The sequence below is a fragment of the Artibeus jamaicensis genome, unplaced genomic scaffold (genome assembly GCF_021234435.1).
Source record: "Artibeus jamaicensis isolate MK-2021 breed Jamaican fruit bat unplaced genomic scaffold, CSHL_Jam_final contig_685, whole genome shotgun sequence".
Classification (NCBI taxonomy): domain Eukaryota; kingdom Metazoa; phylum Chordata; class Mammalia; order Chiroptera; family Phyllostomidae; genus Artibeus; species Artibeus jamaicensis.
In genome coordinates, this window is record NW_026521924.1 from 19,379,998 (window position 1) to 19,401,332 (window position 21,335).

General features: G+C 37.8%; 1 protein-coding gene across 1 annotated transcript in view; it reads right to left on the reverse strand.

Annotated features, from left to right (window-relative positions):
- The window catches only part of RBL1 (RB transcriptional corepressor like 1), a 64,500-nt gene that overhangs the window by 11,741 nt on the left and 31,424 nt on the right, over positions 1-21,335 (reverse strand). Inside the window, exons 12-18 of the mRNA XM_037164488.2 lie at positions 19,025-19,162; positions 13,670-13,834; positions 9,270-9,402; positions 7,965-8,231; positions 6,992-7,203; positions 2,858-3,034; positions 1,064-1,135 (exon numbers count right to left, since the gene is read on the reverse strand). Coding sequence (XP_037020383.2) covers positions 1,064-1,135; positions 2,858-3,034; positions 6,992-7,203; positions 7,965-8,231; positions 9,270-9,402; positions 13,670-13,834; positions 19,025-19,162 — 1,164 coding nt within the window. The remainder of the gene's footprint in view (positions 1-1,063; positions 1,136-2,857; positions 3,035-6,991; positions 7,204-7,964; positions 8,232-9,269; positions 9,403-13,669; positions 13,835-19,024; positions 19,163-21,335) is intronic.

Below are 21,335 nucleotides of genomic sequence, written 5' to 3' on the forward strand. Positions count from 1 at the left end.
GTTCATTCATGTGCTCTTCCTTGCCCAGGACCATGTGGGCCCAGCAGACACTAGGGCCTGTGGCACACGGTGTGGGCTCCAAAAGACTAAGCTCTAGTATGAAGAGACAATCTGGACACTGGCTTTCATTTTGGCCTTGCTGAGGACATGGCTGGACTTTTTCTGTGGCTGGATGGGTGGAGGTAGGACAGAGGGGACATAGGGACAGCCTTCCACATGAATAAACCACCTTGCCACACCATAATCTCCTGTGTGTGGGTTCCTGGAACGCATTCTTTGTGATCCCTGTGGAAAAGCCTGATTTCCACTGACAACAAAACTACTGGAGGGGCTCTCTTAGAAGAGCCCATCACACCAGGCTGGGATACTGACCCACCGTCTTTCTTCCTAAGATGGTGGATCGTGGGGGCCAGAGAAGAGGCCATTATACTCCCTTGAAGCAGAGCGACCAAGATCTTGAATGCCAAAGCCTTAGCGTAACGTAAGTCTGTGTTTTCAGCTACCAATAATAACAACAACGTGGACCTAAGAGTCATGAACGCTTACCATGTGCTGGTCCACTATGCTAACATTGTATATTTGCATGACTGAAAAGTTGTAAAGGATTCTCACCACGGCTATTATAACAACATTATCAGAAATGCTTGACATCTATTCAAAGATACAAACACTATGATTCTTAGCAGATGGCAAAAGAAATTAAATTTAAGTTAATAAATCCTCAATTTTCACTGGATTTAAATATCAGAGAATCAAATCTTATACAATTAAAGATTATTATTATATATTTTTAATTAGATTTTCTAGCGAAAAATGTTCCTACTCAACTGATGAACAAATGGTAAAGGAAACTGTGTAAAAAGTATATGCAAATATATGTGGGAGTCAGGAACAGCCAATGGCCTGGCTTTTACTGAAACTGTCTCTTGAATTTAATGATTATCTATTAAACCAAAAAACCTAAAATACAGTAGAACTATAAAAGAAATTTATCTTTTACATGACTTCTCATGAGAGAAATACAAATCTAATTTTGGACAAGAAGAAACATAATGTAACTCACATGACTATTAGCTTGGGGCTGATTCCTATAACTTTTCATTATTTCTTGAAAAGTTCTTTCTTCTTTTGTTACCTAAGGAAAAGAAAAACTGCATTTTTCAACTGCTCTTAAAAGAAAAATGGCTCTGAACAAACACCTCAATTATAGGCTGGCACTGGAGAGCAATCTTGCAGAAAGCCATTAACCTTAGGCCAGTCCATGACTAAAAACCTCTACCACATATGATTTGTACTAACTTCAAAGTTCAGGTTTTGTGGCCTGTGGGGACCTAGCTAATAGTTTCATTAATCAAAAGCACCAAGATAGCTATAGCATGGCTTTACTGAAAATGACTTTCTTTGTAAAAAGAATGATAAGAAAATCGGGGCAGGGGTGATATAAGGGGGCTAAATGGTAATACAAAAAGATACAATAAAATGTTTTTAAATGACCAAAAAACCCCCTCAAATGTGCTGAATCCCCCGTGCAGTCTTACATTTTATTAAATTTCATTTACTTATTTAAAAGTAAACTAATTACATACTTAATTATAAAAAATGTCTTGTGGTGATTCACAATAAAAATGAGAGGTTATCATAGGATTAGGCTTCTAACATGTTAGGACAGACTGTATGGTTCTAATGCTTTGACAGAAAAGTCGCAGTGATGGCTAAAAGTAAGAAAATACATCCGTGATCCATAAAAAAATACCTTCTGGTCTATTCATTATCAATGAAGTTCACTTAAATTACTCTCTTCCTCTGCTTCACAGTGCATCAGCATTTAACCTGTTCTCCATAAGCTGAGCTAGAAAACAGCAAAGCCTGAGCTTTGTTGTTCTTTGGAATACACACATGATTAGTTAATACCATTTATTAATACCTGTTTGTATAGAGCTTTTTTGTTTTTCAAATTGTAGTTAAAGTTTATTTAGAAAGTGACAGAGCAGGAAAAGTGTCAGCTGGATGTGGGCTCAGGAAACAGAGGCCAAAGAAGGGCTCTTGAAGCTCAGGAGAAAGCAAGCGAAGCACACTGGAACAGGTTTGAGACCGTGAGAGCACCTGTACAAAGATTTTAAAGACACCTTGAGACAGGTGCCACAAAGAAATGTGAAAACATGTCCTCTGCCTGCCTCAAAAAGCTTAACAATTAGGACTTAACTGTGTATGTCTGCGAGGACAGCCAGTGTAGCCAACAGTCGTGACCAAAGTTGCAGATGATTGTTTCAGATACAGCAGAAACTTAAAAAAGAAGGTAAGTTGTTTTATAACCTAAAACATGCTGCAGCAAGCAGAGAATAAAGCATTCTTCAGAGGTGGCACCGTAAGTTACAGGAAAGAAGTATGTCATAGAAGCTATTTTATACTAGATTATTAATCAGGAGATCCTAGGTCCTAGGTTGCCACTTATTGTAGAACATTAGCCAAGGTAACTTTCAGCTCTGGGCCTCGGTTATTCACCTATAGTGAAATGAACATGTTACTTTAAAGTGCCAGATTACAGGTATCACAGGGGTATGGTGTTGTCACATTAATAGCGGGAAGAGCTACTTTACGACAACTGGTCTCTAAGACCTCTTCTGAATTCTTTACAACCAACACATACATATGGAGTGGGAAAGCTGATTACTGTAAAACTAAATGGAGAATCCAGAGAATAGGCATAGTAGCTGGAATTTACTACTCCATCAATGATGGTGGGTACTGTTAGCTTACAGCACTTAAGGCAAACTAAAGATCAAGTGCAACAGATTTTTACTTCATACTTCAAATACAGGCAACCAGTACAAAGAACTTCCCCCAGCTTACGCATTACCTTTGCCATGATGTAAAAGGCACAAAGAAGGAGCTGATCCAAATGTCTGTCTTTCATTAGGTCAGGGCAGTGAACTAAAGTGAATTCAAAACACGTCCATATCTTCCTTCGTAACTCATTTGAAACATCCAGTTTTAAACATAAATCACGTAAGCGTACACTTGCCAAGTGATAGACCTAAGATAGAAGGTAGCACACTGATGCAACAAAACAAGTAAAAATAATTTCTAAAATTTATGACTTACCATGAACATGGGCTCTAAGGTCAAGATTAACAAGCACCGAGGCAGTTGATATGTTAAATTACATAAAATTTCCATTCTATAGTACTAGTTCACTGCTATGGCAGAGAGAAATAGATTAAAGCAACATTCTCTTAAAAAAAAAAAAAACTACCTTAAAAAAATAATTTTTGAAAAGACAAATGTCTCCTGATACTCTATGCTGCCATCTACATAAAGAAACACTAAAATGTAGAATTTACCTGTGTTATGACCATTATGAATATGTAATTTTTCAAGTGTTCAGAAGTATCTTTTTTGGGGGGAAGGTTCAGACAAAATTGCTAGAAAACCTAAAATGTCAGAAAATAAATAACTAAAATGAATGTTTGACTCAAAAAATGAGTCAGAAAGCAAAACCATTTAAAGACTTTCCCATGCAGTCTACATTGTTTTTATGAACATATGAAAGAGATTTTAAATGAGATACCTGGATTTTTTTAATCAGAATAATTTTAGCGCAATGCCCTAAGCCTTTTATCTACACTAGTCATCAGATGAACTGGAAAGGACCTGAAGGTCCTGCAAGATTCTAAAATGTTTCTAATCACCTCAGAAGCATTATGTTTTATTATTTTAAGAAATGGAAAAAAAAAAAAAGAAATGGTAACCTTCCTGTGGTAATCCTAAACCAGACTATTCTGCTCAAACTAAATCTTTAAATCGACATGTTCAGGGAAAAAAACTAAAAAAGAGCAAGGTATTACTTACAGAAAAGTATCTCTGGCAGGGAAAAAAATCTACACAGCATAAAAACAAATGTAAGTTACCTAATACATGGCTCTGATAGAAAGACAGAGACAAGTGGTTGACTCCAAAGCTACCTGTGATTAATTTTATAGCAACTCATTTTCAGCATCCCCTCCTTGTGTCTGGAACTACTGGGGCCGGAGCAGTGAAAAAGATGCTAGAACTTTACATTCATGAAAAAGATAACAGATACAGTCGTAGTGTGGATTAAATGTAATATGTAATTAAGTAATAATTGTTAGATGTCTTTTACAGAGCTGATCCAATGCCTTACACATATTTTTTAAAAATAACATTTTATTGTCATTATAGTTGTCCCACTCTTTCCTTCTTTACCACCTTCCACCTGGTACCCCTCATTCCCTCTGACAATCCTCCCCCTTAGTTCATGTCCATGGGTCATGCATATAAAGTTCTTTGGCTACTCAATTACCTATACTATTCTTTTTTTTTTAAAGCAATTAAATTCTTTTTCTTTTTTATAGATTTTTATTTATCTTTAAGAGGGGAGGGAAGGAAAGAGGGAGAGAAACCTCTATGTGTGGTTGCCTCTCATGTGTGCCCTGCTGGGAACTGCCTGCAACCCAGGCATGTGCCCTGACTGGGAATTGAATTGTGATCCTTTGGTTTGCAGGCCCATGCTCAATCCATTGAGCTACACCAGCCAGACCTATACTATTCTTAACCTCCCCCTGCCTATTCGCTACCTACCAATTTGTACTTCTTAATCCCAGTACCTTTTCTCCCACTCTCCCCCGTCCCCTTCTCAAATGATAACCCTCCAAATGATCTCCATATCTATGGTTCTGTTTCTGTTTTACTTGTTTTTTTGGATTCAATTGTTGACAGTTGTGAATTGATTCCCATTTTAATGTTCATAGTTTTGATCTTCTTCTTCTTAAATAAGTCCCTTTAACATTTCATGTAATAATGGCTTGGTGATGATGAACTCCTTTAGCTTTACCTTGTCTGGGAAGCACTTTATCTGCCCTTCAATTCTAAATGATAGCTTTGCTGGTTAGAGTAATCTAGGTTGTTTGGTCCTTGCTTTTCATCACTTTGAATACTTCTTGCAAGTCCCTTCTAGCCTGCAAAGTTTCTTCTGATACATCAGCCGACAGTCTTACGGAAACTCCTTTGTAGGTAACTCTGCTTTTCTCTTGCTGCTTTGAAGATTCTCTTTACCTTTAACCTTTGGCATTTTAATTATGATGTGTGTTGGTGTGGTTCTCTTTATGTCCCTCTTATTTGGGACTATGCTTCCAGGACTTGTATGTCTGTTTACTTCATCAAATTAGAAAAGTTTTCTTTCATTATTTTTTCAAATAAGCTTTCAATTTCTTGCTCTTCCTCTTCTCCTTCCAGCACCCCTATGATTCGAATATTGGTACATGTGAAGTTGTCCCAGAGGCTCCTTACCACATCCTCATTTTTTTTTTAAATTATTTTTTCTTCCTATGTTCTAAATCACTGATTTGATTCCTGGCTTCATCCATTCCACTGATGGTTCCCTGTACATTTTTTTTCTTTCTTTTTTTTTTTTTTAAAAGATTTGTTTTTAGAGAGGGGGAGGGAAAGAGAGGAAGAGAAACATCAATATGTGGCTGCCTCTCAAGCACCTCTTACTGGGGCCCTGGCCTGCAACCCAGGCACATGCCCTGACTGGGAATTTAACCAGCAACCCTTTGGTTTGTAGGCTGGCAATCAATCTACTGAGCCACACCAACCAGGTCTAATTTTTCTTTATTTAACTTAGTGTAACTTGCATTTCTGCCTGGGTCTTTTTTATGCTGTTGAAGTACCTAATGAGTTCCCTGAGCATCTTCATAACCAGTGTTTTGAATTCTGCACCTGATAGATTGTTTATCTCCACCTTCTGTAGTTCTTTTTCTGAAGTTTTGTTCTGTTCTTTCATTCAGATCATATTTCTTCGTCTCCTCATTTTGGTAGCCTCCCTGTGTTTGTTTCTATTTATTAGGTGCAGCTGCTTGACTCCCTGTCTTAGTAGCTTGGCCTATTATAGAAATGCACACCAGTAAGTTGGATGGGGCAGAGTCTTAAGTAATGGCCTAGGTGGGGCAACCCATATGAACCAGGTTGATGGAGTCTCAGATATGGTGCCACCTGCTTTGTAGCTCTGTGTGCAGGAGGACTCAGAAAAGGGACAGTGGCTGCAGTCTGGCCTCTGGAGTTTTATCCAGAAGGGATCTGTCCTCTAGACTCACTCTGATGTCAGACACTTCGGTTTCTCCACGTATGCCACTGCTATCCTTCAGGCTGCTGCCCTGGTGCTAGAGCCCAGAAGGAGTCTACATATGTCCTAAGTCCGTTGCGGGCCCTTTAAGAGCAGAGACCTGAGAATCCTGCAGTTTCTTCCACTGCCCCAACCCCTACTGATTTTTATAGCAGAAGTTATAGGGAGTTATCTTCCTGGCACTAGAACCTTGGGCTGGGTGATCTGGTGTGGCGCTGAGATCCCTTGCTCCCAAAGTTTCCCTCCCGATTTTTATCCACCAGATGTAAGTGTGGGACTACCTGGTCCATCTCCATACATCTCTGCTCTTTCTACATGTTTGGATGAATGTGACTACTGTAATTCCTTAGTTGGCAGACTTCTGTACAGCTCAATTTTCTAATGATTCTAGGTGATAGCTGTAGTTTAGTCATAATTTTTGCTGTGGTTGTGTGAAGAGGTGAACGGTGTTTACCTACACCTCCTCTTGACCAGAAGTCCCCAAGATACATATATTCTGGATGGCTTCTTCTTCTAACAAAAAATTCACGGTTGCCCCAGCTGAGAGGCTCAGTTTGTTGGAGCATCATCTCAAACAACAAAAGGTTGAGGGGTTGATTACTTGGTTAGGGCACCTAAGTTGCAGTATGACCCCTGGTCAGGGTGCATATGGGAGGCAACTGATCGATGTTTCTCTCTCGCCTGTCCTCTTTCTCTAAAATCAATAAACATATCCTTGGGTGAGGATTAAAAAAAACATTAAAATCATATATTTTACCACACACACAAAAAAGAAACAAAAGCTGCTGTTACTCAATCGTTCTTGGAGTGATTAAATGAGATCTTTTTAGACGCTATAAAATCACGTACCTTTCTATAAAAGAGTGCTAAGGACCCAGTTCTCTTTGGTCTGCTTAGTCCGGTTGGATGTACTTCTTGTGCTTTAGTCAGATGAGTTTGTTTTGGAGAAGCACCACTTAATGACTGAGCAGTAAGTGACACAGGACTCTCAACTCTGGACTCTGGAGTTGTGTTCATGGAAATTGGTATCAGTGTGATCTCCCCAGCATCATTTGCAATACCTAAATGTACAAACAAGAGTTCTGTTTTAGCAGGAAGCTGTATGTGCTTCAGAAAAGTTGTCAATTATATCTATCCACCTAAGTGTATAAGCATAGGAATATAGTAGAAAAGGAGAGGAAAGCCACAAAAATAGTAATTCTAAGTTATAGCATTATTTTCTATTGTTTTAGAGCGTTTAAAGACTTTTTAATAAAAAAACAGCACTCTTGCTCAATATACTCATTTGTAAAGCTTAGATAAGAAAATAAGTCCTAACAAGAAGGGTAGTATATTTATAAAATGTGAAAATTCAAGGAGAAAGTACAGGCTGAAAACAAAAGAAAGGGTGGGGCAGAGAATTTTTAAGGCAGTGAAACTATTCTGTGTGATACTATAATGGTTCAGAGGTGTCGCCAGACATTTGTCAAAATCCACAGAATATACAATATCAAGAGTGAGCACTAATGTGAACTTTGGACTGGAGGCGATGATTATGTGTCAGTGTAGGTTTGCCAGTTGTAACAAATGTAACCTCCTGGTGTAGAAGTGCTGATGGTGAGGGAGGCTGTGTGTGTTTGGGGGCAAAGAGTATATGGGAAATTCCTGTACCTTCCACTCAATTTTGCTATAAACCAAAATTGCTCTAAAAATAATAAATAAATAAATTTAAGTAAAAAAAAAAATCCTGGATTAGCAAGGCCATGTGATCCAATCCAGTAAGATGTATTTTAAATTTTATCAACTCAGAAAAGAATATAAAATAAATGCATTAAAATGTTACCATGCAACGGGATCGTAACTTTATGTCCTGTTGTCCCCGTTACTATGGCTGTGGCCATTGTTAAAAGACTTTGTCCAGGTGAAATTGATATGTTTTCAGCTGTAATGCTTGAAGAAGGAGCAATTTTCAATTTTTTCCCTTCTGTTATAATCCTGTCCATAAGCACTTCCTTTGGGGGGTCGTCCCCAAAAAGTCTTCTCTTAGCACTTCCTGCAGTAGGAGAACTGTAGCGTTCATGAACAGAAATTGGAGACAATGGCTGCATATCTAGTAAAGAGAAAAATAAATTTAAAGCGATTTAATATGTATTCCAAAATAATGAACCTGTTTCATTCATTCATTCGACAAAAAGAAACTGAGTTACCATTCTAGGCAATAAGAATCCAGCAGTGACTAACACGAAAGTAGGCCTGCAGTAAGTCCTTACAATAAAATGTGAAAATGATAGCTTACTTCCTGGTTTCTTGAACCTCTGCCTATGTTAAAAGAGCAAAATGTTAAGGGTAAAGTAGGTTGATCTCCCCAGAGTCAAGGCTCAATATTATTGTTTTCTAAAAATTTTCTATTAGTTGATTCTCTTGCCTGAACCCTTACAAGAAAATAACTTGTTCCTCTAATTATAAAAATAATATACGCCCTGAATGTTCATAGCAGCATCATTCATAATAGCCAACAAGTGGAAATAATCAAAATGTTCATCAACTAATGAAAAAACACACAATATCCACTCAATAAAACATTATTCATTCATAAAGGTGAATGAAGTAGTGGTACATGCTGCAACATATATATATACCTTGAAGTATACCTTTTCAAGGTATATATATACTTTAAAAATATGCTAAATGAAAAAAGCTACCCCTGTCCTTCAAAGATAAATAATCTTAAAAAATAGATATTCAAAATTAGACTGGAAATCTTATTACTTTAACGCAAAAAAGCATAGAACAAGCCACACTATGATGCTGATGTAAGCATTTAGCCCCCTTCAAATCCTGATGAAGAAATAAATAACACATTAATCAGACTGGCTCAGTTGGAGCATCATCCCATAGACCAAAAGACTGCGGGTTTGATTCCTGTTCAGAGCACACACCTAGGCTGCATGTTCGATCCCCAGTTGAGGCATGTATGGGAGGCAACAGATCAATGTTTTTCTCTCACACTGATGTTTCAATCTTTCTCTCCTTTGCCCTCTTTCTAAAATGATACATATCCTCCAGTGAGGATAAAAAAAAATACTTGAAAGTTTCTTGGAAAAATGATCTTTGTTATTTTTCATTGCTTTGCCAACGTTGCACCTACCCCTTCGAAGACCTCCGCTGTCTGTCCGAACTTCTTTTACCCTTGGATGCATTAGCGGAGACATTGGCATCATGGGAAGATGTCCCTGTATATTTCCCCCATTTCCTGTTTCAAAGTTATTTGGAAATATAACCTGTTGAAAACAAAAACCCTTTGCTTTATATACAGGTAAACCTACTTATGAAAACTTGTAACAGAAAAAAATGGAGACTTCTTAATTTCTTTTACTACATAATGTCCCCTTCCTTTTTTCTTCACAAAATGAAAAAACTTAAAGTGCTCAATAGTTAATGTTGTTAAATATACGTAAAGAGTTCATCTCACTTAATCTCATAATGTATCTATTTAACAATTAGAAGTACACCTGTGAGGTAGACACTATCATTCTCCACCTAGAGATGGAAAAATTAAGGCTCAAAATGTGAAATTTGCCCAAGGACACACCTACTACTAATTAACAGAGAAAGAGCCTCAATTCAAATCCTTTTCCTTCAAGTTAATAGCTTTTTAATCACTTCCCCAATGGATTTTTATAATAGAAATAATGATGAATACTAAAGATTGTCCCATTAATCACAGTGCTACAAAAAATGACTCATGGAAGAGAGATTCTTTTTAGAAACCATTTTCTTTTAAGTTCTTCCTAGTCTTGGAGAGTTCCTTCAATAGTTTGGAATTAGGGAAAAGTTTAAGATTAAAGTAAAAGGAGGTGAAAAAGCAAGGAGGAATGAAAAAAATTACAAAAGAATAACAGAGGTGAAGAAAAAACTCAATTTCCGGCTTCCAGCAAGTATGGATGCATAGGCAGATGAGCTTTGCTTCCTTGCACAACCAAAGGAAGGATAACAATAAATTTAAACTGCCAGAGAACTGAATTGTATGGAAGTCTGACAACCAAGGAGTTAAAGAAATATTCATCCAGAATAGTAGAAGGGGTGGAGACAGGAAGCTGGGGCAGTTAGGACGATGAGAAAGTGTGACTAGCTGTGGCGGCTAGCAGACAGGGGCAGGGAAGGCAGTGGCGAGTGGATTAGGTGGTCCAACATTCATGCAAGGAGAAGCAAGGAAGAAAAACTGGGGAGACAAACCAAGCAACCCAGGGCCACAGTGCAGGAAACTAAGGTCTCAAAATCTATGGGGTTACAGCAGTGGGAGAAACTTATCTCACAGGTGAGTCTGTTGAAGGGGCCCACAGGACCCTAGCACATACACAAACCCATCCACCCAGGCATCAGCACCTGAAAAGGCACAATCTGCTTGTGGGAAGCAAGGGAAGTGGCTGAAAGCAGGGTAAGAAGCAAGCAAGCAAGCAGCACTTTCCCCTCTCTTGCTTCCTACAAGAAGCCCCCTCCCCCACATACAGCACCTCCCCCACATACAGCACCATGACACCAGCAATGTGGGTTGCCCCACCCTGGTGAATACCTAAGGCTCCACTCCTTACAATGTAACAGGTGCACCCAGACAAAGAAATATGACCCAAATGAAATGAATGAAATATGGCCTAAAACTCCAAAAACGAACTAAATGATGAGGAGATAGCCAACCTATCAGATTCAACAGTTCAAAACATCAGTAATCAGGATGCTCAAAGAAATGATTGAGCACAGATACAAAGTAGAGGAAGAAATGAAGGCTATGCAAAGTGAAATATGCAAAATATACAGGCAACCAGCAGTGAAGGGAAGGAAACCAGAACTCAAATCAATGATGTGGAGCAGAAGGAAGAAATAAACATTCAACTGGAACAGAATTAAGAAATAAGAATTCAAAAAAATTAGAAGAGGCTTAGGAACCTTTGGGACAACTTTAAACCTTCCAACATCTGAATCTAGGGATGCCAGAAAGAGAAGAGGAAAAGCAAAAATTGAAAACTTATTTGAAAAAATAATGAGCGAAAACTTCCCCACTCTAGTGAAGTAAATAGATTTCCTGGAAATCCAGGAAGCTCGGAGAGTCCCAAAGAAGTTGGATCCAAGAAGGAACACACAAAGACACGTCATAATTAAATTACTCAAGATTAAAGATAAGGAGAGAATCTTCAAAGGAGCAAGAGAAGAGGACACAGTTACCTACTAAGTAGTTCTTGTAAGACTCAGCTGACTTCTTAAAAAAACCAACAACAATAAAACTTACAGTCAAGAAGGGGCTAGAAGGAAGTTTTCAAAGTCATAAAAGGCAAGGACTTACATCCAAGATTACTCTATCCAGCAAAGCTATCATTTAGAATGGAAGGGCAGATAAAGTGCTTCCCAGGTAAGGTCAAGTTAAAGAAGTTCATCATTACCAAGCCCGTATTATATAAAATTTTAAAGAAACTTATCTAAAAAAAAAAGAAGAGTCAAAACTATGAACCATAAAATGACAACAAACTCACAACTATCAACAACTGAACCTAAAAAACAAAAATGAAAGCAAACTAAATAAACTAGAACAGAAACTGAATCATAGAAATGGAGATCGCATGGAGGGTTATCAGCAGGGAGGAGGAAGAATGGGGGATAAAGGTACAGGGAATAAAGAGAATAGTTGGTGGGTACTAAATAAACAGGGGGAGGATAAGAACAGTATAGGAAATGGAGAAGCCAAAGAACTTACATGCACGACCCATGGACATGAAACATTAACTAAGGGCAGGGAATGCTGGAGGGATTGCATTGCTGGGTGAAGGGGGATAAAAGGCAGGAAAAAATGAAACAACTGTAATGGCATTAATCAATAAATTATAATTAAAAAAATCTTAAAAAAACACTCAATTTCTCAAGAATGTTAAAATGTTAAATGTGTTATTTATATATATTAAGGACAAAGTTCTGTTTTTTATTCTAAATACTACTAATGAAAAGTATTTAATTCTTTTTTTAAAAGATTTTATTTATTTATCTTTAGAGGGGAAGGAAAGGAGAGAGGGAGAGAATATCAACGTATGGCTGCATCTCGTGGGTCCCCTGCTGGGAACTGGCCTGCAACCCAGACATGTGCCCTGACTGGGAATTGAACCTCGATCCTCTGGTTCGCAGGCCCGTGCTCAACCCACTGAGCTACAACCAGCCAGGGCAAAAGTATTTAATTCTTTACGAGGACATTTAAAATATTAAAAATGATGGAATTAATGGTTTATTAGATATGACACCAAAATCATAAGCCACAAAAGATAGATAAATTACACATTATCAAAAATTAAAAATTTTCATTCCAAAGGACTTCATCAAGAAAATATAAAGCTAACTGACAGAACATGTTGCATGCATGGTTCTACAGACAATATATGAAGAATTCCTGTAACTCAGTAATAAAAAGTAACCCAATTTAAAAAAGGGCAAAGGATCTGAATAGATATTTCTCTGAAGATGATATATAAATAGTTAAAAAGCACGAAAAGATGTTTGAACATCACAGGTCATCACAAGAATGCAAATAAAAACTACGAGGTATCTTTTCATGCCTACTAGAATGGCTAGAATCAAAAAGAAAACCCTGAACAGTGGGCTCAGTTGGTTGGGTGTCACCTCACAAAGCTAAAGGTTACCAGTTCAATTCCCAGTCAGAGCACATGCTTGGGTTGTGGCTTTGGTCCCACAATCCAGGGTGTGTGTAAAGGGAAACCAATCGATGTTTCTCTCTCACATAGATGTTTCTCTCCTTCTTCTTCCCTCTCTTCCCCTTGCTCTAAAAATAAATTCTTAAAAAATATTTTTAAAAAGGACAGATAAGTAGTTTGGAGATGTGGAGAAACTGAAACTTTCATACATTGATGGTGGGACTGTTAAATGGTACAGCCACTCTGGAAAAAAGTCTGACAGTTTCCCAAATGCTTAAACAGTTACTGTATGACCCGGCAATTCTACTCCTAGATATATACCCAAGAAAAATAAAAACTTATCTCCACACAAAATCTTGTGCATTACTGTTCATAGAGGCATTATTTGTAAGTCAAAAGGTGGGAACAACCCAAATGTCCATCAATGATGAATGGTATATCCATGTAATGGAATATTATTAAGCACATAAAAAGCAATGATATGCTGGTACATACAACATGATTGAATCTTGAAAACATTATGAAAGAAGCCAATCACAACAGGAATATGACATACTGTATGATACCATTTATATGAAAGGTCCTGAATAGGGAAATGAATAGAGACAGAAAGATCACTAGTTGCGTAGGGCTAGGGAAAAGACAGGGTGTAGGAAAGTGATAGCTAAAGGGTATGGCTTCCTGCTGAAGTGACAAGTATGTTCCAAAACTGAAGGTGGTGAAGACTGCACACAGTGTGATTATACTAAACACCACTGACCTGTACACTCTTAATGGGTGAGTGTATGGTGTGTGAATTATATCTCAATAAAGCTGTTATTTTATAAAATGACAGATTATCAGTCTTGTCCTGACTCACTTCTTCACAAGTAGGAACTTTGTTTGCAGAAGCCTGGAGAGCCTCCCACAGTGCAGAATTGTGATTCCATGCTAAACTCTCCAGGATCTGTTCTTCAATGCTGTTCAGGTGTTTCACCATGTCCCTGGAAAGTCCCTCCTCTGAGCGGATCACCACCTCAATAACCTGGAGACAAGAACATTGAGAAGTTAATGTATGCTCAAGCAGTCAGTTCTAAACTGGGTGGGCTTGCACATGCAACAAGTTCTGGTCCTATTAATGACACAGAACCAAGGATATCTTTGAAGGAGTTTTTAAGATCGTCAAAATATTTGCCCTGGCTGGTATAGCTCAGTGGATTGAGCGTTGGCCTGAGAACCAGAGGATGGAGGTTTGATTTCCAATCAGGGCACATGCCTGGGTTGCAGGCCAGTTCCCAGCAGGGGACGCACGAGAGGCAACCATACATTGGTATTTCTCTCCCTCTCTTCTTCCCTTCCCGTCTAAAAATAAATTAAAAAAATATATATATATTTCACATACACCTGTTTTTCATGTTTTCTTTATATATGAAAAACTAAGGCAATGATAGGTGAAAACTATTAACAGTCCAATAGTGGCAAAAGTCAGATATTTAGTTCCCAGTCCATTGCTATTTTGAATTTACTGCTATTTTGAACATGAATTTATTGCTATTTTGAATTCACATTATTCTTCCTAATAGCTCAAAAGAACAGAATGAATAACATTGTTAAAGAAACTTTGTTTATACTGGGTTGCCCAAAGACTCTATTTATTTTATTATACAGTTTTTTCTGTTTAATAAAAGATACATTTTTCATTTTCACCAATAACTTTATTGATTGGAATATTTCCAGTATGTCAGTTATCTCCTGTGTGTTGTAACACTGATTGTTCTCAATTAACATATCTATTTAATCACTATCAACTTCAACTGGTCTACCTGACCGTGGAGTATCATCCAGCAAGAAATCTCTAGCACAAAGCACTTCTGACACATTTCATCAGTCACAGCACTTCTCCATACACTGAATAAATCTTTTTGCATTTCAGTCGTGTTTTTACTTTCTTGAAATAATAAAATGTAATATGCCAAAAATGTTTTTGGCATATTTTCTTCCATCTTCAATGTTGAAATGGTTACACAAAAATTCACCAATTTTGATGTTTTAAAAAAATGGATGCTGATATGACAGCTGTCACAATACAGTCTAACAAAATTGTTCTGAAAAGGTTAAGGACAACTAAACACTACTAGGGCCAACTCACAAAAAAAACCAAATGAACTTTTTTGGTCAACCTAATATATAGGTTGCCATTTATTTCCATTTAAAAAAGAGTAAATATCTAGAACATAAAAGTATTAAGTGATTATTATTATTTATAATTAGAATTTTAATGTGATTTTAATATTTATAGTTGTATTTTTTTAAGGAGTATGTTATTTATATGGTTAAAAAACAAAGGCATTTCACTTAAGTAAAAAAGGGTTAAAATAAATTGCTATTAAATACGGGCAAAAAAACTTTTCCCTTCAATAAAATTATATATATTTCCTAACAGTAAAGCTAAACAGCTAAATATACACATAAACATTAAAGTAGAAAGAAGCAATTTTCCCTAAGAAACTAAAAAAAAATATTTAAATCCCGCTCAATTGACAATTCAGATGGAAAAGCACTGATCTCTTTTCCCTTATATTGTCAAAGAAAAAAAAATGGCAACAGCCAGCACAACAATAGCTGTGTGGTGTCAGTGCTGTCTTGAACCATAAATATACAGGTCGTATAATAGAGCTGCAGCTTATTGGTCATGTCGCATAATAAGGTTGCACATGATTTGTTAATTATTGGTACCACACATCCTTATACACAAGTATAAGCACGTTTAGTTTTTTAACTCCTCACCTAAGGATATGCTTACTGATTTTAGAGAAAGGCCAAGGAAGGGGGAAAGAAAGGAAGAAAAACATCACAGAAAGGGGGAGGGAGGGAGAGAGGAAGAGAACCAGAAAGGGGAAGGGAGAAAGAGAGGAAGAGAAACATCAAAGAAAGGGGAAGGGAGAGAGGAAGAGGGACTTTGATCTCAGCTGGCTATTTACAAAGAATCAATACAACAAGTCTCTTGGTTTATGTACTAATGCTCCAACCAAGCCACTCCAATCAGGGGTAGCCACCTGATTTTTCTATAGTCAGTTTGGAGGAAAAAGGGTAGGTAGTTACTATCATTATTGTAAGTAACACCTATTTTTTTTGTCAGATTGGCAAATATTATTATTTTTGGTGTGCCAATGAATTTTAGTAATTATTTTGTATTCCATGAGATGAAAAAGGTTGAAAATTACTGCTCTTGGTCCTTTGTGTTATTGCAAATAGCAAGATTAAAAAAATATTTTATTGATTATGCTATTATAGTTGTTCCATTTTCCCCCTCACTTTTATTCCTTTCCCCCTCCCTCATTCCCCCACCTTAAAACATGTCCATGGGTCATAAAGTTCCTTGCATCTCTCATACAATTCTTCACCTCCCCCTATTTTGTAGCTACCATTTATGCTTATTCCCTGTACCTTTCCCCCAATTCTCTTCCCCCACTGCCCTGCTGATAACCCTCCATGTGATCTCTGTTTCTGTGAATCTGTTCCTGTTCTAGTTCTTTGCTTAGTTTATTTTTATTTTTTAGGTTTGGTTGTTGATAGTTTGTTGTTGTTTTACTGTTCAGATTTTTAATCTTTTTTTCTTAGGTAAGTCCCTTTAACATTTCATACAATAAGAGCTTGGTGATGATAAACTCCTTTAACTTGACCTTATCTGGGAAGCACTTTATCTGCCCTTCCATTCTAAATGATAGAGTTGCTGGATACAGTAATCTTGGATGCAGGCCTGCCTTTCCTGACTTTGAATACTTCCTTCCTTCTTTGAATACTTTCTTCTACTTCCTTTGAATACTGACTCTAAAGTACTACTTGCTGAATACTTCCCCTTCTTGCCTGCAAGGTTTTTTAGAAATCAGGTGATAGTCTTATGGGAACTCCTTTGTAGGTAACTGTCTTGTCTCTAGCTGCTTTGAAGATTCTCTCCTTATCTTTAATCTTGGGTGATGTGATTATATCTGCTTTGGTGTGTACTTCCTTGGGTCCAACTTCCTGGGGACTCTCTGAGCTTCCTGGAAGTCTATTTCCTTTGCCAGATTAGGGAAGTTCTCTTTTATTATGTTTTCGATTTCTTGCTTTTCCTCTTCTCCTTCTGGCATCCCTAGATTCCGATGTTGGAAGGTTTAGAGTTGTCCCAGAAGCTTTTGACTTGATCCTCTGCTTCATCTACTCTACTGTTGGTTTCCTGTGCTGTATTCATTTTAGTTATTATAATGCATTCTTCATTTCTTACTGGTTCTTTTTAATGTTTTCTTTCTCTTATGTTTCCTATCTACCAGTTGAAGTTCTAAGTTCATCTACTTTTCCTGTAACTTCATTGAGCATTTGACCATTCTTATAACCCTGTTTTGAACTCTTCATCTGGTAGATTGTCTTCATTTTATTTCTTTTTCTGAAGTTTTGTTCTACATTTTAATTTGGAACATATTTCTCAGTCTCCTCATTTTGCTGCCTCCCTGTGTTTGTTTCTATGTATTACTTAGAGATGCTATGTCTCCAAGTCTTCATAGAGTGGTCTTAGTAGTGGGTGTCCTGTAGCGTACAGTGGCACAGCTACCCCGATCACCCCAGCTATGTGTCCAGGTGACTCCCCCACCCCCATGAGCTGTATGCACCCTCCTGTTAGTTGAGCCTTGATTGCTGTTGGCACATCAATGGGAAAAATTTACCCCAAGGCCCATAAGCTGGGAAAACTGGCCATGACTACAGTGGACTTGCTGTGGAGGGGCTGACCCCTTTGAGGATTTGCTTCAGCAGGACTCTAATGACCAATAAGTCTGCTCCTTGAGGGTGTCACTTATAGAGGTGGTTGGGTGATGCTCTGGCCTGGTCTGAAGCTGTCCATCAGTTGTGCTGGCCCAGGGACCTCCTGGGAGCTGCAAGCCAAGATCGGCTGCCACCTATGCCCTACCTGGGGCTACCCTAGCATGATCTGCAAGTGGCTGCTACCAGTGCTGGGCTTGGAGGTATCTGGGACAGACCAAGTTGTGAACCAAGGCTGGGTGATGCTGTCAGTGCTCAGCCTAGGGCCACTTAGCAAGAGGTACAGGGAAGGCTGAAGCTAGATGCTGCTTGTTTGGGGTTTGTGAACCTTTGAGGGACTTTCAGAAAGTCTGCAGTATGAACACAGTCATGTTATTTGTGTGGAACAGCCACTGGAAATGGTCTGGGTAGGCCTGAAAGTTGTGCAGGGCAGGATCTCGGAATCAACAGGGTGAGGGTAAACAGTGTTTGCCAGGTTGATGAAGACTCAGATATGTCACCTATCTCCTTGCTCTATGAGGGAAGGCCTCAGCAAAGGAACAATGGCCTGTGCCAGAATTGTCTGGGAGAATGCTTTCCTTTCAATTGTCACCCCAAAGCCAGACAGTTTAGTTCCTCCCCTAGGATCTTTTGAGCTGCAGCCCCAGCACTGGAGCTCAGAGGGGTGAGTCCTAGTAAGTCCTTGCATGGGCCCCTTAAGGAGAATGCCTGGACTTTAGAAGCCCTTCGTCTCACTCAGAATCCCCACTGGTTTTCACAGCTCAAGTTTTGGGGACTTTTCTTGCCAGCACTGGAGCCCTGGGCTGGAGCTCAGACTCCTTATTCCTCAGGGGATACCTCTGCAGCTGAGACATCCTTCCTGATTTTTTAACTGCCACACTTGGGTGTGGGACCAGCCTGTTCTGCATCTCTGTACTTCCTTTCAGTCTTGATATGGTTTTTTTCTCATATCCTTAGTTACAGACTTCTGTTCAGTTAGACTTCAGATGATTCTGAATGATTATTGTTCTGTAGTTTAGTTTTAATTTTCATGTCATTGTGGAAGAATGTGAGTATGGTATTTAATTATCTGACATGTTGACAGTAAGTCCAGGATTATGATTTTCATTCATAAATATGGAAAATCAAAGTTAACTAGTAAGTTCCTGGTTACCTTTGCCAGTAAGTGATGGAAAATGAACCAAAGCTATGAGATTGGCTTAATCTATATATACCATTCATTCTCTCTCTTTTGTACTTGACTCCACCCAAAAGGAATATATGTTTTCAGAATAGCTCTGGAAATATTTTCCAAACACTATGGCTTGCTTCCTCAGCATTAAGATAAACAGAATTCTTGTGTGTGTGTGTGTGTGTGTGTGTGTGTGTGTGTTTTCTTGTCTCTAGATAAATAGAATTCTAGTGTGAGGTATACCACAACAGAACTTTGTTTTAATCTCACCTTATAAAAATAAAATGGCTGCAAATTGAGAACTTCAATAATCCAAGGAAAAGTACGAGGTGAACTATAGGCAAAGAGCACAATTTCCAAACAACAAGCCATCAAGGAACGATGAAATATATCTTGTTCTAAAAGAACCTTGGAGAAGAGAAAGACCACAGTTCAACATTTCTAGCATTTCATCATTTGTCTCTTGTTTATAGAATGACTATAAAAATAACATAAAATAACTTGTGAATATTATCTAACAGCGGATTATCAGAGATATATATTTGAATCCTCAAACTTGTAATGAGTTTTCTTATAATATATAATCCTGCTCAGTGGTAGATATATTTAAATTAGGCCTGCATCACAATCTGCTTAGAAAATTGAGCAAATAATAAAATAGTCAAAATTCTCATTAAGAGAAAAGCACTAGGACTATTTATTAAAACTTTTAAATTAAAAAAATTTAATTATTGATTTTGAGAGAGAGAGAGAAAAACATTGATTTGCTGTTCTACTTATTTATGCATTCATTTGTTGAGTCTTATACGTCCCCTAACTGGGAATCAAACCTACAACCTTGGCACATCAGGGTGACATTCTAACCAAATGAGCTACTTTGCCAGGGCTGGTTTTTACAAATGTTTTATTAACAACATTTATTACCAACGTTTTGTCAACATAAGGGTTTTTAATCAAAATACTGAAATCAAAAGTATAATGTCACAACTAAGACTTAAAAAGTTAAGAACAAGACATATTTTACTAAGAAGATAAAAGTCCTGTTTCATCATTGAGTCTGAGATTCAACCTCAGTTTTCAGTTTTCAACATCCCATCTGTGCCATCCTTCTTTCAAACACCACTCCCAATCAACACAGAGAAAAAACCCAGAAACTATTTTGGCGAAAACTACAAGTTATCTATAACTGCAAACTATAATATGTAGAAACTGGAAATGGAAGAATGACAAATTACTCAGCAGAAAGTAAAATGGTCAAACATAAAGGGGACATTTAAAACAAATGAATTTGCTCTATGCAATCTGAGAAGAAGCAAAGCAACTGAAGGCGCGTATGGAATAGAAAACAGTGGTTGGGCAAGGAGCCAACATGGACGATTTCAAAGTCTGTTGTAGTTAGAACTATACCCACTCAACCCCTACTCTTAAGAAGTCAGATGGTAGGCTTCTAGTCTACCTCAACAGATCGAAAAATTATTCTCTATAGAACTGAACTAGAGACTTGAAACTTGAAAACACTAGGCATTGAAGAGACTGAGGTTGTAAGTGAAAGTCTGCAGAATGAATTGTGAGATCAAGTCTCCTTTCCTCTTCCTGCTCCACAAAAACAACTGTGAGGCAAGAGATTAGCAGAGACTTCTCTAGAGAAACTAAAATATTCCCAAAAAGCCTTTGAAGACACCAACAGTTGAGGGTCCCTAATATCACATAATCATCTGAGGCTAGTGGACTTCTATTCTCACTCTTGCATACAGAGTTTTGAATCAAGCTGTTTGTCAACATAAGAGTTTATTAATGTCTCATTTTTAGTGTTTCATTCAAATATAAGTGAACAGCCAAGAATAATCCAACATTTAAAGAAAACCTTCCATTGAAATACAAAGATCAAAATAAACAGACAAGAGACTCAGAAGAAACAGACAATAAAAGCAACACAAAAAAAACTTCGAAGAAATCTAAATAACCTCAGAGAACAAGAAAGAGATCTTAGAAATGAAAATATATCTAAAATGAGAAATTCATTAAGATTGGATGATAAAAAGTTGAATAAATACCCTAGGAATTACAAAGAAAGATACAAAGAAAGAAAAATACAAAGAAAGAAAAATAATAAGATTAATTCAGAAGATGCCTCATCTGAAAACTAAAAGTTCCAGTGAGATAACTCAGTGGGACACATATTATCTAAGAAATAGTAATGCAATAAAATTACCCCAAACTGCAGGACACAAATTTTGGCACTAAAAGAGCAACTCTGTAGGAATGCCCAATATACGAATAAAGATGTACAGTAAGGCACTTTATTATAAATTGCAGGATATCAGTGATAAAAAGAGAATACTAAGATTCCAGAAAGTAAACAGAAGCCACATACCAATAATGAGAATTAGAATGTCATTGGACTTCTGCCCTGGCTGGTATGGCTCAGTGGACTGAGAGCCGGACTGGGAAGCAAAAGGTTGCTGGTTCTACTCCCAGTCAAGGCACATGCCCGAGTTGCAGGCCAGATCCCCCGCAGGGGGCACGTGAAGGGCAACCACACATTTATGTTTCTCTTCCTCTTTCTCTCTCCCTCCCCCTC